This window comes from Quercus robur, chromosome 9, assembly GCF_932294415.1.
Source record: "Quercus robur chromosome 9, dhQueRobu3.1, whole genome shotgun sequence".
Classification (NCBI taxonomy): Eukaryota; Viridiplantae; Streptophyta; class Magnoliopsida; order Fagales; family Fagaceae; genus Quercus; species Quercus robur.
The window spans coordinates 29,731,795-29,748,446 of NC_065542.1; the positions used below are offsets into that span (position 1 = coordinate 29,731,795).

A 16,652-nucleotide genomic window follows, 5' to 3' on the forward strand; every position below is an offset into this window, starting at 1 on the left:
CTCAACTTTGATTTTAATTATATACTAGTGTATAGCTTCATATATATGTATGGGCACAATTAGAAATAATCACAATTATACGGTTCAAATTATACCCTTTTTTTAGAAAATGTTTACGTAAGGGCTCGATCCGTGACGACCCCAAGATAATATTGGGCTCGTACATAAAGAGGGCCCAAACAGTATCATTTGTAGAGCGTGGGTTTGAAAGGCTAGGCTTTGGTCACCGAACGGTAGTTAGTCATGGTGTTCATATAGAATTAAATCGTGTTCGCTTCAAGGAGTCTTTCTCCTAGAGGCGGACTGGGAGGCTCTGGTATTTGGCCATTTTTCCCAGCCCCTTTCTTAGATCGTTTGTTCCTCTTTTTATATTAACCTGTATTCCTTATCCTTCGTCCACGTGTAGGATCGACTTTCCAAGGCTGATACTTGTCCCATCAGCTCATGCCCAAAGTGGTTGGGGGTGGTTGTAAAAGTTGAAGAGCATGGCTCTGTCAGGTGCAGAGTATTGAATGGCAGTGATGGCAGCTTTCCTTTTATCTTTGGTCGCTATACTATCCAGCGTCTCCTCCTCTATTGACATAGATATTTTAGATTTTTTCCAAATTGTTCTTATACCGTTTTTGCCCTCTCTTCTAGGGAGGCGTCGGATATGCCGAGGATAGAGTCATCATCGGCTATGTCTCAAGACCGTTTGGGCTTCTATTACCTATCCTCGACTATACCCCTTCTCAACTCGAGCCTTGGGCCCCAATATTAAAAATGGGCCAGGGCCACGAATTATTGGACCCCACAATAGCCCCTCAAAATCCTGTTATCCGACCTCTTGGTCGGAGAGGAGGATTTTGATGATGTCAAGCTCTTATTATGGTTCGTTGAGCTCTACCCTTCATTAATGCTGGCGTCTCCTCATCTGTTTAGGAACTGCGCCGGGTTACGAGAAATTCTTCTAGATTTACACACGATGCGCTCCCGTCGTTTCAGTGTACGAGGCGCATTTTTAATAAATTTCTTTTACGAGGTCAATCAAAACTGATAGTTACCGATGATATTGAGGAGTTAAACGGACGCTACCTTACTTACAGATCTTCTTGGAGATACGTGTGGATTTAAATGCCACTGAATTCATGTTCCATATAAGAAGCCAAACGAGAGGGTATTCCCTTTGCGTGCAGACTTCTTAACCTCCCTAAAGCCTCAACCTTTAAGTTGTGCTCTAAGTCTTTCTTCTCAGTATAATCACATCTTATAGTGTGACACATTTGAAAATAGAAGTGGGGATGAAAAGATCACCCCATTCTCAGAAGCACTATGTCTCTCCGAAGCTTAAGATGGCTCAGTCAGGACAAGGATGGCAGAGACTCAAGATACCTCTCATCCTCTCAGTCAAAATCTGAAGCAGGGGCTCATCGCGTCAAGCTCTTGGTGCGACTAAGCTAGGGTCATCCATCATCAGTACCAGCCACTCTCTCATGAGCATAGCTAACACGACACCAGTGTGTTAGGAGTCAGGACTGACGCAGGGACAAAGTACCCCTGCTTCTTCTTCTCTTCCTTTACTGGTGCCTTCTTTTGCCTCCCCTTCTTCTTATTTTCCATCACCAGATCCATCCTGGTGCTTTTCCTTCTTCCTCTTCTTCTCCTCCTTTTTTCTCTTCTTCTCCTCCTTCTTTCTCTTCTTCTCTTACTCTCTTCTTCCACCAAGGGAGGTCCTCCTCTCAATATGGGTGCTATTGGGGCAGAGTTTGGAAAGACTTCGGAGCCGAGCTTAAAAAGACCTCTGACTGTTTATTTGTCTTGTTGTTTTTCGTTGTCGTTTTTTTTTTATATTATTTTTGTAATTCGCCTTCTGTATAGGCTTGTTTAAGCCCTTCATTGTACATTGTAATACCTCTTTATATTAATAAAAGTCGTTATTGCTTTATTTCATATGTTCTATCTCTTATTTCTGAAATGGTTATGCCGTGAATAGACGTACTACCCAGTGACTTCTTTTTTTATTTTTATACACTGAGCGATGCTTAAGGCCGACACCCCAGCTAATAAAAAGATCTCGCTTTGTGCTTATTGAAGCTAGCTGGTGTAAGAATATTGGTTTGAACAAATGATACTTAGGGCAGAAATCCTTACTGAAAATGGGTTGTATACCCCGAACTTGAATGAGATGATGACGGAATGCCCGATGCTGTGTAGGAAATAATCATCCAAGGATATATGACCCAAAATGACTAGCCCCTGCAGGTCGCTGAATAATAAGGCGTTTCGCCATCTTCCTAATAACTTTCATAGCCTTAACCTTTTCTGGTGTTTGGTCCGAGGACTGAGTGGCTTAGAATTCTTCTTAAGTAGCTGACTTTCCCAAAGGTTTGAGTCTGAGGACTAGGCAATACCTTGGTTCTATCCAAAACTTGATTTTGATAAGTAGTTGGTTTCCCCATAGGTTTGAGTCCGAGGACCATGCAATACCTTGGTTCTATCCAAAACTTGATTTTGATAAGTAATTGGTTTCCCTATAGGTTTGAGTCCGAGGACCATGCAATACCTTGGTTCTGTCCAAAACTTGATTTTGATAAATAGTTGGTTTCCCCATAGGTTTGAGTCTGAGGACCCTGCAATACCTTGGTTCTATCTAAAACTTGAATTTGATAAGTAGTTGATTTCCCCATAGGTTTGAGTTCAAGGACCATGCAATACCTTAGTTCTGTCCAAAACTTGATTTTGATAAGTAGTTGGTTTTCCCATAAGTTTGAGTCCGAGGACCATGCAATACCTTGGTTCTGTCCAAAACTTGATTTTGATAAGTAGTTGGTTTCCCCATAAGTTTGAGTCCGAGGACCATGCAATACCTTGGTTCTGTCCAAAACTTGATTTTGATAAGTAGTTGGTTTCCCCATAGGTTTGAGTCCGAGGACCCTGCAATACCTTGGTTCTGTCCAAAACTTGATTTTGATAAATAGTTGGTTTCCCCATAAGTTTGAGTCTGAGGACCATGCAATACCTTGGTTCTGTCCAAAACTTGATTTTAATAAGTAATTGGTTTCCCCATAGGTTTGAGTCCGAGGACCATGCAATACCTTGGTTCTGTCCGAAACTTGAATTTGATAAGTAGTTAGTTTCCCCATAGGTTTGAGTCTGAGGACCATGCAATACCTTGGTTCTGTCCAAAACTTGAATTTGATAAGTAGTTAGTTTCCCCATAGGTTTGAGTCCGAGGACCATGCAATACCTTGGTTCTGTCCAAAACTTGATTTTGATAAGTAGTTGGTTTTCCCATAGGTTTGAGTTCGAGGACCCTGCAATACCTTGGTTCTGTCCAAAACTTGATTTTGATAAGTAGTTGGTTTCCCCATAGGTTTGAGTCCGAGGACCATGCAATACCTTGGTTCTGTCCAAAACTTGATTTTGATAAGTAGTTGGTTTCCCCATAGGTTTGAGTCCGAGGACCATGTAATACCTTGGTTCTGTCCAAAACTTGATTTTGATAAGTAGTTGGTGGAATTAACCCCTCAGTTATGGCGTGGGACCTTGGTTTAGGGGGATTAGCTCCTCGGCCGAGCCCCTAGAACCATCCACGCTGCTGACGCTACGAAGCGCAGCCCCCAGTGAAGAAACGTAGCCCCTAGTGAAACTTTACGCTAGAACACTACATCCGACTGCTAGAAATGAAGTGAGGGACTGCCTCAACCCACCACTAGTGCCAAGACACAAGCCCTCCCCACAGACGGCACCAATTGTAAGGGCTCGATCCGTGACGACCCCAAGATAATATTGGGCTCGTACGTAAAGAGGGCCCAGACAGTATCATTTGTAGAGCGTGGGTTTGAAATGCTAGGCTCTGGTCACCGGATGGTAGGTAGTCATGGTGTTCATATAGAATTAAATCGTGTTCGCTTCGAGGAGTCTTTCTCCTAGAGGCGGATTGGGAGGCTCTGGTTTTTGGCCATTTTTCCCAGCCCCTTTCTTAGATCGTTTGTTCCTCTTTTTATATTAACCTGTATTCCTTATCCTTCGTCCACATGTAGGATCGACTTTCCAAGGTTGATACTTGTCCCATCAGCCCATGCCTAAAGTGGTTGGGGATGGTTGTAAAAATTGAAGAGCATGGCTCTGTCAGGTGCAGAGTATTGAATGGCAGTGATGACAGCTTTCCTTTTGTCCTTGGTCGCTATACTATCCAGTGTCTCCTCCTCTATTGACATAGATATTTTAGATTTTTTCCAAACTGTTTTTATACCGTTTTTGCCCTCTCTTCCAGGGAGGCGTCGGATATGCCGAGGATAGAGTCATCCTCGGCTGTGTCTCAAGACCGTTTGGGCTTCTATTACTGATCCTCGGCTATACCCCTTCTCTGCTCGAGCCTTGGGCCCCAATGTTAAAAATGGGCCAGAGCCACGAATTATTGGGCCCTACAGTTTAAATTATACATAGCATTAGCTTACACTTTTTTTAAACAATACATTTCTAAAATTTGTAATGATTTCTCATTATACATACATATTTATACATGATTTAGAATTTAATTGGTTTTAGATTCTTCAGTTTTTACACCAAATAATTCACTTGCCAAAAAAATTAAAAAATTAGAAGGACATGTGGCGAAAAATTAGACTCCAATTGAAATTCAATTTAGAATCTAGCTAATTGGATTTTGACTTTTCGATTTTTACACTCAATAATTCACTTAGTACAAAATTAAAATTTAAATAGGACACATGACTTAAAATTGAAAATCCAATTAAAAACTAATTAAATTTTCTCTCAACTTTGGCTACTAATATATATAGAAAAGTTGTTACAATTTACACATTTTATGAATTGTGTATACGCACATATGCACCGGATGCACCTATGTGAATTATTAGTACATTGTATAAATTCTGTCCCTTCTAAAAATCAAATTTTGGCTTCATCACTGAACTGAAGCGTCACTGATATTGTTTTAATGGCTTGGCCAAATGATCACTCAACTATTACAAAAGCTCTTCTATATAGCTGAAAAAACATAGATGTATTTGAGGTCATTTATGCAATAATCTTACCTTAATCGAAAGGACGCTTACCTAAAGTAAAAAGCATATATACGTACAACTATCATTATTTTAAAAAAAATTATCACACATTGTAATGCGAATTTTAGAAGAGAAGATATTATCAACCTACTTAGCCGATATGCGAAATCTGTCTATAATGGATGGGTGGATGTTTTATGTAACAAGTTACTGTTTTTAATGGGTCAAATGATGTGGATAAAAGATAATTGTCACACACACATTGTCCTATATTTTTCATTGAATATACAAGAAACGTATTTATTTACTTGAGGCGCCACTCATTTAAGAATAATGGCTCCTCACCACATAATACAATTATATAATATATATATATATATATATATATATATTTATATATATATTTTTTTTTCCCATGATTAATATAAAAAGTGGACCATGGCTAGTTCAATGGAAAGTAGGGGTAGTTTGGTATCAAAATTGACAAAGACAATTCTCTATAATCAATATCCCTGCTCCAACGTTGTATACCATTCTCTTCTCTTCATAATTCATTTCCATCTCTTCTCCTAGTTTATTCATCCCCTTCAACAAGAAATCAAATAATCCAGTGAAGAAAGCTCTAGCTAGCACACCATGGATAGGGAACAAGAAGAGATGCAATTTCTCGGTCTCTTTGGTATCTACAAAGAAGCTTACAAGATCATGTACTCATGGAGGAGACTCTTAGGCCAAATCAGCTTGACCTTAATCCTTCCTCTGTCCGTAATCTTCCTGGGTCATATGGAAGTATCTGAGGTTTTAACCTCAAAGATCCACCACAACACAATTGTCTTGGAGGATACTCGAGCTGGGTCTCCTACATACAACAAAGTCTCCGATGTTCTCTCTTCAGAATGGACCACTTTTTTTCTTTTCAAAGCTGCATACTTTACTATCTTCCTCATCCTTTCACTCCTCTCTACCTCAGCTGTGGTTTACACCATCGCATGTACTTACACAGGCCGTGAAGTCGATTTCAAAAAGGTTATGAGTGTTGTCCCAAAGGTTTGGAAGAGGCTTATGGTCACGTTTTTGTGTTCTTACGCATTCTTCCTCGTTTACAACATTCTGGCTGCTGTGATCATCTTCGTTATTTATAGGGCTGGAATTTGGTCAGCCATGGCTTCTATTGCCATATTCATTGTTTTTTCGATCTTGTACCTTGTGGGGTTTGTGTATATAACCATAGTTTGGCAATTGGCTAGCGTTGTGACCGTGTTAGAAGACGCTTTTGGATTTCGGGCCATGATTAAGAGCAAGGCACTTATACAGGGAAAGATGGGTGTGGCTACTTTGGTATTTTTGATGCTCATTATTTCACACATAACCATACTAGGTTTATTTAAGGATCTAGTTATGCATGGTGTATCATTGAACATAGTGAGTAGGGTAGGCTATGGAGTTCTATGTTTGTTATTGCTTTTCAATTTGTTTCTTTTTGGGCTTGTGGTTCAGACAGTGCTCTATTTCGTTTGCAAGTCCTACCACCATGAAAATATAGACAAGTCAGCCCTCAAGGATCATCTTGAAGTTTATCTAGGGGAGTATGTTCCTTTGACGGCCAAGGATGTTCAGCTCGAGTAATATCATGTTTGATTGGGTCTAAAATGTTTTTGTACTCTATTTTATGTAATAGCGTCGGGCATTATTATCATATTTGATATTGATACCGTGACAAACTGCATAACAGCTGTATATATGTACTTTAATGAAATATATATACTTTAATTTCCATTAATATTATAAATCAGTTTCAAATGTTGCTTCTTTTTATTTTATTTTTTATTTTTGTTTATTATTAGGTTTCTTCTGTTTGCCATTTTAGCTTCTTCTTTTTTCTTTTTCTTTTTCTTTTTTTTTTGCTGAATTAGCTTCTTTTGAATTGACAGCATTTTTTTAAATTTATTTCCTGAATGAATTATTAGATGTTTTATTGGAATGGCCAATGACATATGATATGATAGTGTTTGTTGGCTTTGGACCTTGGGTCTGCTGACCGAAAATAAGATAATTAGGAGCCAAATGTGCATGTTGCTCCTTGTAATAACAATTATAAATAAATAAGAAAGTTCTGCCTTGTAACTAACTGATTAATCAGCTTTTTTATTACACAGAGAGAGAGAGAGAGAGTCAACTTAAAAAAAAAAAAATTATAAACCCAAGATGACCTTCGTGGTCATAGAAAAAATAAATGAAAATTGAAATTCCAATCTGCCTTTTTTTTTTTTTTTTTTTTTAATTGTAACCCAAGATCATGATGGCTGTTCTTTGTCATGATGATCAAGATGGTTTAGGCGATTAGCCCAGGTGCTGCCGTGCTGGAGAAGAAAACAATCATGAGAAGCATGTTCCTATCCACACACACACACACCAAAAAAAAAAAAATGACGGGAAGCATGTAGACTGGTTTCTAGCCCATATTAGAGGGTTTAAAAGCCCAATATTGTTTTTTTTTTTTTTTTTTGAGAAAAAGCCCAATATTGTTTTATAATGCATCACAATGACATAAGTAGAAATAGAAGGGGTTCACTTGACAAATTTTATTATATGGTAACTATATTATATATAGTATAATTAGGGCATGACCTAACGTAATATGCAATTTTATTATAAATTTTTTGTAATAATAACTAAATGACTAAAACTAATTCTCATACAATGAAACGAATCTTACAGTCTCACATTGAATGAGGGTTTCTTTTTTTTTTTTTTTTTTTTTTTAATCTTTTTGGATGCTTCTTCGTCTGGGCTTCAAGCTTCCTGGGCCTTTTATTCCTTCATGGTTCTCTTACATCTGTAACTTTGGACTTAGCTTGATTCTTCCTTTTGGGCCTGACTCATTCTTTTGGGCCTCTTTTATTAGGATCCTTTTTAGACCTCAACACTTTTTAACTAAATCATTAGCTCTTTAAATTGTTTTAATTTACACCCTAAATGAGTCTCTATTTTTTTCTTCCTAAATGGGTCTCTATTAACTAAAAGTCTAAAAGTAACAAAATTCACATAAATTCTAACTAAAATATATCTCATCATAGGAAAAAAAAAAAAAAAAAAAAAAAAAAGAAACCCTCATTCAATGTGATAAAAGGTCAAGATCCTCAGCAACCATCAAGAGGCGCGGATCCTTCAAGCACAAAGGCAAAGGAAGACTGGGACAGCTCGAAGGAAAAAGACAGAAGAAGAAAATAAGAAACAAAAAGCAAAAGCACCAGTGGAACCCAGCGACCTCTCATAGCAACAGACAGAAGAGAACCTCGGGGAACCAGAACAGGGAAGCACAAAGAAAAGAATAATAACAAGCAGCTTTCAAATTGGCAGAACAGGATTCCGCCCAGATGGGAAAGAAAAGGGAAAAGTGGAAACTGCCAAAGAAACAGGGATGCCGAGAAGGGCATACCTCAGCACGTCCCAAAGAAGGTGATCGACCAGGAAACTTTCAAAAGATCAGAGCTGAAAGAAGGAAAGAATGAGAAAAACGGAAATGGGACTTACCGAGTGATAGGAACTGAACGTGCTCTGTTCGCAAGATAGCAAAACAGGGGAACCAACGGTTGCCCGGGAAGACCAGAACTCCATTATAAAAGGAAGGGATGGGTTGCGAAGAAGGGGTAGCGAAAACAGAGAGAAAAAGAGGAGATTTTCAAAAAGAAAGCTATCAGTAAATCTGTGGTGAGGAGAAAGAAAACGTTAAAGGGAAAACAAACGTTGCTTCTCGGTATCTTGAAAAAAGCCACTATTGCACATACTCGGATTCAAAGAGAATCAAACTTTGCAAGTTTTGAAGGTTGAAGTAGCCATTCAAGACTGCAATTTTTGAACTTGATTGAACCTTGTATCACGTCCTAGTGAGCTCTCTGTAATTTCATAGACAATGTATTAAGGAAATATGCCTCATTAATCTCAGGATCCCCTTAGCATTTATTTTGTACCATTTTGCTAATCTTGCTTCTTTTCCTTTTGAACTTACCTTGTTGTTTTTTGGCATTCTTCAATACAAATATCCTGGCTTGTCATTTTCTTTTATTGTCAGGAGCATCCCCTGCATATCACTTGATTCTTAAACAGCTTGTTAGCTGCGGTGAGTCAAGGCCCGGTTCACCAAACCTTTTATTTAGGCCCGGGATCCTTGGGCCTGAGTGTCCCAAAAAAGGCACTCTCACATTTTGGCGACTCCGCTGGGGACTGGGCAAAGAAGAGGGAAGAAGCAATCCCTTCACAGAGTATGCCTGCAAGACAAAGAAACAGCAAAGGAACTAATATGCCACCTACGACCTCTGAGCCCGTAGGAGAAAATGAGGTAGCTTCCAGGCAAGGAGGCGGGATACCCCTGGTAGAACAGGAGGTTGTGTCAGAACAAAGACACATAAGACAGGAACCAGACCTCATGGCCAGGATGACAGCAATGTTGAAGGATCTAGAGCAAGAAGTTCGTATTCTCAAAGAAGGCAGGACACAGGAAATCAGAGACAATGTTCCCCCTACTGGTCACCAAGATGGAACGCAGCCAGAACGAGGGTTAGCAGTGGGAGGAAGAGCCAACCCTCAGTATCTAACATTGGCAGATGTCAATGCCCTCCTGAAGCAAGAAAGGGAAAAACTATCGGGGATTCCCAAGCAATTCTCTTGGGATCCCCTGTTCCCTCCAGAACTTCTTGGCAAACCATATCCTAAGGGGTACGAACCCCCAAAGTTCCATCCTTTCGATGGAAGAAATGGAAGTGCTGTGGAACATGTGAGTAGGTTTATCCATACTATGGGCCCCTATGCAGGAGACAGAGAATTATGTCTAAGGGAATTCGCCAAATCCTTAGTGGATAGGACGTATACTTGGTACACCACGCTGAGACCCGGGTCCATCAAAACCTGGGATGAGATGATGGAAAAATTCTGTGCCAAATATTATCCTGGTGAAGATAAGATCACTTTCCAGAACCTGCAAATGGTGAGGCAGAGACCTGGAGAGGATCCCGTCCAGTTCATTAAAAGATTTGAAGACGTGTCCTTAGACTGCTATGGGGACCACGAAGAGAAGGAGCTCGTGGAAACCTGTGTAGCCAACATGCTTTTTTATTATAGGCTTAACCTTGAAAACCTATGTATCATGCAGTTTGCTGACCTGCTACAGAGAACCAGAAGGACGGCACAAACCATGAGGACAAAAAGGCTGCTCGTGTCCCAAGCTATGACAACATCACTAGGAGAAAAAAGGAAGAGACCAGATGGGAAGGTGTTCGAGGAACCACTAGTGATCCCATGTACAGTTGAAGAATTAAGCCATGTCTTGGATAAATGGATCGGAGATGGAGTTGTTAGGCCATTCACTGTGTCCAGACCACCAACTGAAGAAGAAAGGAAGAACCCTTTATTTTGCAGAATCCATAATTATGTCAAGTACTCCACCAAGGATTACTGGACCCTTCGCAGACTCTTCCACAAAAAGTTGAGGGAAGGAACCCTGGAACTCACTCAGAAGGAGCCAGAAGTGCAGAGGAACCCCTTGCCTAACCACAAAGGGAAAGGAGTGGTAGCAGTAGTAATACATGGGAACCTGGCAGAAGCAGGAGAATCTGAAGGATCCTTCCACCCAAGCATAGTCAGGACCCTCCAAAAGAATCCCAAGTTCAGGTCACTATTCAATTAATTAGGATTCGGACCAGAAGCAAGAAGAGTGGCCACAGAATCTCTCATGAGCATAGCAGCAGATTCAGGGATGGAATGCTTTACAGCAGAGTCACATGCTAGTCGAGCTTTCCTGGAGACAACCAATGCAATAACCTTCACTGATGAAGACATGGAGGTTGAGCACCCAGACCACCGTAGACCTCTTTATCTAATGGCCACCACAAACGGCGTTCAAGTCAGAAGAGCATTGGTGGACACGGGAGCATCTCTTAATCTCATAGCCTTGAGTACCTTGGAAGCTGTGGGCTTAGTTGACAGAAGGATCTTGGGGGCTCCCATGGAAATAACAGGATTTGGAGGATCGGTAGAATCAACAGAAGGATACGTACAGCTAGCCTTAAGGGTAGGGCCAATAGTAGCCCTGACAAGGTTCCATATGATTAATGCAGAAGTCTCTTATCATGTGTTGCTAGGACGCCGATGGCTTCATAAACATCGCCTTATTCCATCCACTTTCCATCAATGCATTAAAGGGAGACTGAACGGGAGGCCCATAAGGATCCCTGCCAACCATAATCTTTCAGCCAGGGAGAAGTAAACTTTGCAGAAACGATGTTCTATGATGAATTCGAGTTAGATGATGAGAGCCCCGCTCCAGGGACCCCAGGGGCACCCATCCTAGAAGAAGAAGAAGGAGGAAGGGGCACCCGTGACCTGAGGGACCTTCTGGAAAGAAAAAGACAAAAAAGGGAGCCCAGCTCTTCAGGATCCCAAGAATGTGTGGTGGTACGGGAGCCCGGAGGGAGACTAAGCTATCGTTTGTGAAGGTGCGCGAGACCCAAATGCATTATGCAGGAAGGTCCCAGACCACCAAGCTGCATGATGGCCCAAGAAGAAATTCCAGAAGAACTAGTTAAGGAGGCCCAGATTCAGCCCGAAGAAGAATTAAAGGAAATAGACTTGGGAACAGAACCGGGATCCTGAAAGCCTGTCTTCATTAGCAGTCAATTGGTGGCTCAAGAAAGGGAACAACTAATAACCTTGCTTCAAAAATACAGGGATGTGTTCGCATGGACCTATGATGAGATGCCTGGTTTAGACCCAGGATTGGTAGTCCATTCTCTTAATGTGAACCCAAGGATGAGGTCAGTAGTTCAACCGGCTAGAGTCTTCCACATTGAGGTAGAAGCTCAAATAGTTCAAGAGGTCAAAAAGTTGCTAACGGCTAGTTTTATCAAACCCATCCAACACCCAAAATGGCTTTCCAACATTGTACCTGTGAAGAAGAAAAATGGCCAGATCCATTGCTGTGTCAATTTTTGCAACTTGCATAAGGCATGCCCTAAAGATGAATTCCCCTTGCCCAATATCGACCTCCTTGTAGATTCAGCTGCAAGAAGCTCAATGTTGTCATTTATGGATGGATATAGTTGGTACAACCAAATCCGCATGGCTGCCAAAGATGCAGAGAAGACGGCATTCAGAACTCCGATTGGGAACTTTTACTACACTGTAATGCCCTTTGGCCTAAAAAATGCGAGGGCTACGTATCAGCGGACCATGACAGCCATTTTCCATGACATGATGCATGAAGAGATGGAAGATTATGTAGATGACGTTGTGGTCAAGTCAAAGACCAGAACAGGACACTTCCAAGTACTTGAGCAAGTCTTTCAAAGATGCAGGAAATACAAGTTACGAATGAACCCCATGAAATGCGCCTTTGGAGTGTCTGCTGAAAAGTTCCTTGGGTTCCTGGTACATCACAAAGGCATAAGTATGGATCCAGCCAAGGCCACAGCTATCGCCACAATGAGAAGACTAACTACTGTTAGGGAACTCAAAAGCTTCTTGGGAAGGGTCTCCTATATTAGGAGATTTGTGCCTGGTTTGGCCTCAGCTACAGCAAGTCTATCCAAGCTGTTGAAAAAGGGGAATGATTTTACCTGGAGAACGGAGCAGCAGGAAGCTTTTCAAAAAATTCAAGGCATCATGAATCATCTGCCCACCCTTCAGGCACCAGTACGTGGGCAACCTCTGCTGCTATACTTAGCATCAAACTCCCAGGCAATAGGAGCTTTGCTGGCACAAGAAGACAACCAAGGAAACGAGCAGCCTATATATTATGTGAGCAGGACACTCAAGGATACCGAGACCAGATACCCCAGAATAGAGAAAGTCTGTCTAGTGATCATTTATGCGTCCCAAAGGCTAAAGAGGTACTTCTTAGCTCACCAAATCCTTTTGGTGACCAAGTCCTACCCCATAAAGGCACTCCTGCACCAGCCCCTGCTCACTGGAAGAATAGCACAATGGCTAGTTTTGCTCTCTCAATATGATATAGGCATGAGAACTCCCAAGGCTGTCAAAAGCCAGGCCAAAGCAGATTTGCTAGCTCAATTCCCAGGAAAGGAGGAAGGCCCGCTAAGCGAAGAAATCCTTGGTGAGGTAGCAGTAATGGAGATCCCAGGGAAGAAATGGACCATGAGGTTTGACGGGTCAGCTACAGCAACTTCAAATAGGGTAGGAATTGTACTAAGTTGTGAAAATGGGGATATCATACCCTTGTCTTTCAAGCTTGGTTTCTCGTGCTCTAATAATGCAGCCGAATATGAGGCATACTTAACCAGGTTGACTATAGCACTCAGCATAGCAGTGAAACATATGAGAGTGTTGGGAGATTCCAATCTTGTAGTCTCCCAAGTGAAAGGTGACTTCACGTTACGGGAACAAAGCTTAGCAGCCTACAGAACTTGGGCACAAAGGCTGGAGCTGGAATTCCAGACCTTTAGCATAGAGTACACTCAAAGAAGTGAAAATAGGTTTGCTGATGCGCTCGCCACCCTGGGATCCCAAATACCATTTAATGGGAGAGATACGCTGATAAAAATAGGAAGGCAGGAACATTCTATTGTAAGGATCCTCCAAGGGACGTATCCCGGAGAGTCCAAACAGTGGGATTGGAGGAACGAAGTCAAAGAAAAGATGAAGGAGGCAGGGCCTAGAAGGAATATCAAAGAACTAATGGATTACACTCAGATAGAAGGAGAATTGTATAGAAGGCTGCCAGAAGGAATATTGTCCAGATGTATCAACGAGAAGGAAGGAAAGTCGAAGCTAGAAGAATTACAGGCCCAAGCATGTGGAATTGCAGAAAAGGTCAGCCTATATAGAAGGATGCAGCGCATGGGCTATTACTGGCCAAATATGGACAAGGAAGCAGCAATTATACAAGAGAAATGCCAGGAATGTCATTTGGCAATAGATAAAGAAGAAAGCTACGTGGTGTTTATTGCAGAAGATTGGCGGGTTCCTTTCATAGGATACCTAGCTCAGGGGATCCTGCCAACCGACGAAAAACTAGCCCACAAGCTCAAGAGGCTAGCGGGCAGGTATTTCCTGCAAAACGACATCTTATTCAAAAAGGGATACCATGGAGATCCCCTAAGGTGTCTAGGACCAAAAGAAGCTAGAGAAGTAGTCAGGGAAGTACATTCTGGAGATTATGGAAGTCACCCGGGAAAGAGAAGGTTGTATAAGCAATTACTGTTGTTGGGATATTACTGGCCAACAATGAAAAGAGACTCTGAGGAGCTGGTCAAAACCTGTCATGCTTGCCAAGTCCTGGGAGATGTAATTCACACTTTCCCAAATGTTCTACAGGATATGACGACACCATGGCCTTTTCACACTTGGGGGCTTGATCTCATAGGACCCATAAACCCTCCATCCAACGATTACATATGGATACTGGCAGCCACCGAGTACTTTACAAAATGGGTAGAGGCCATCCCTTTGAAAAAGGCCACTGGAGAAGCCGTAGCTAATTTCATTCGAAACCACATCATTACAAGGTTTGGGATCCCCAGAAGATTGATCGGTGACAACGGAACCCCATTCATAAACAAAGATATGAAGGGGTTAACTGAAGCATACCACATCAAGCATGGGAGATTTACCCCATACTACCCACAAGGAAACAGCCAAGCTGAAGCTACTAATAGGGTAATGTTGAAGATCCTTAAGAAAATGAAGCATGAGTATGGAGGAAATGGAATGATCATCTGGCAGATGTACTCTGGGCATGCAGGAGCTCTCTAAAGACAGCCACAGGATTCTCCCCATTCTCCCTAGTCTATGGAACAGAGGCCATCAGCCCCGTGGAGTTAGTCATTCATACACCAAGGGTAGTTCTGGAGGAAAGCCAAGGAGAAAGTGAGGACACAAACAATGAAAGGAGGCTAGCAGATCTGGAAAGGGTAGAAGAAGAAAGAGAGCTGGCCAAGAAAAGAAGCCAGAGGTACCAGCAAAGAATGACTAGAGCATATGCACAAGCAGTACGCCTAAGAATGTTCACTGAAGGGCAATTAGTACTAAGGATGGCAGAACACGTGAGGAGGAACCTGCCTGGGCCTTCCAAGTTCACCCCAAAGTGGGTAGGACCCTACATCATTAGTGCAGTTCATGAGAGTGGGTATTATTACCTTACCAAAGAAGATGGGACAGTCTTGACAGAACCCATAAACGGGAAATGGCTGAAACAGTACTATGCATAAGGACGAGGGGATCCCGGTACATCAGGATCCTTTTACTAGCTTCACAATTTGCTAAGTGTTTTTTTATTTTTATCTTTTTTATTTCGTTCAGCCTTTATCATGAATTCTAGTCTAAAATGATTTTGTTCAGGAACCTATGATAGATTGACACTTTGTGGTCAATACTGCACTAAATGATTTTCTTTGTTCCTTAAAAGGTGACCATATTTTAATGAAGTCCTTTTCTTCAATATTTAAGTCCTTCTCTAAGTACTGCAAAGTCCTTGCTTGGATAGATTAAAAGAAGGATACCTGAGTCAAAGAAAAAAGAAAAAGGTATGTAATACCCTTTCACATATGGCCCAAGATTCACCTTACAAATAATTTTAGATACCCCACAGACAGTTCCAAGTGCATAGGTCTAGGATCATGGGTAAAAGGTAAAATGCCCAAGGTACCTAGCCTAGCACTTGGCAAAAGAGGGGAACCTGTCAAAGTCCATGAACTGGGACCGCATCAAAAAAAAATATATATGGCAAAAGATATCAGTGTACCCAGTTCAGTACTTGCATAATAGATCACCAGGTACCTAGACCAGAACCTACAGTGAAGCCTGTGGGAACCATGGTCCAGGACTTGGGAAAGAAAAGAGAAAAGTCACGCATCAAAGAGAAAAGGAAAGAAAAGGCAATGTATCAAAGAGAAAGACAGATTCATATACTAAGAAATTAGAAGCAGTTTTGAAACACAAGGAAAGAAAGAGGAAAGCAATGTTCAAAAAAAAAACTTATACAACCCCAAATTGTTTATATAAATCTAAAATAAGCTAAGGAATAAGTCCGGCTAACAGGGAGGCATCCGGAGGAATAACAGGTACAATCGAAGCCGAAAGGATCCTCTGGCGCTTGACCCTCAAATCTTGTAAAACCCTGTGAGCACGAGCCAAAGCTTCCTCAACAGTAGCTATCTCAATGTCTATGCTCTTGCTTGATTGCCTCTGAAACAGCATATGAGTCAACAGACGCAAGTGATCTAACAAAAAGGACAAATTGAACTTGGCCTCCAGAAGGTCTTGGACCACCCCTCTCCACTCCAGAAGCTTTTCTTCAGACAAAGAATCTACAGAAGAATTCTTCAGGGAAACCAGCACAGCACATAGCAACTCCAACAAAATATTACCCAGAAAAACGCCTCCCCTGAAGCCACTGGTGAAATCCCCATGACTCTTGAGCAGACTCTCTAGCAGTGGCAGGCCTTCAGTAGGAACAGAGAAGCGCAGGAAGCTGCCATAAGAAGACCCAAAGACATGGAAATGGCTGGTAGGAATATTGTTAAATTCCAATAGGTCAAAGCGAGCTAAGAAGGAGGAAAGCCTTGAATCAAGATCTGAGGCAGCCACTCTCGAGGCGTCCCCCATCGTTGTGTCACCACTTGCAGAGACTGG

The 16,652-nt window shown here is 41.6% G+C and overlaps 1 protein-coding gene across 1 annotated transcript; it reads left to right on the forward strand.

The window, feature by feature from the left end:
* The first annotated feature begins 5,645 nt into the window (after positions 1–5,645).
* LOC126700942 (uncharacterized) lies at positions 5,646–6,635 on the forward strand. Its single transcript, XM_050399104.1, has 2 exons — positions 5,646–6,347; positions 6,507–6,635. Exons 1-2 carry the CDS (start codon positions 5,646–5,648, stop codon positions 6,633–6,635), a joined length of 831 nt encoding a protein of 276 aa, XP_050255061.1.
* Positions 6,636–16,652: the final 10,017 nt, after the last annotated feature.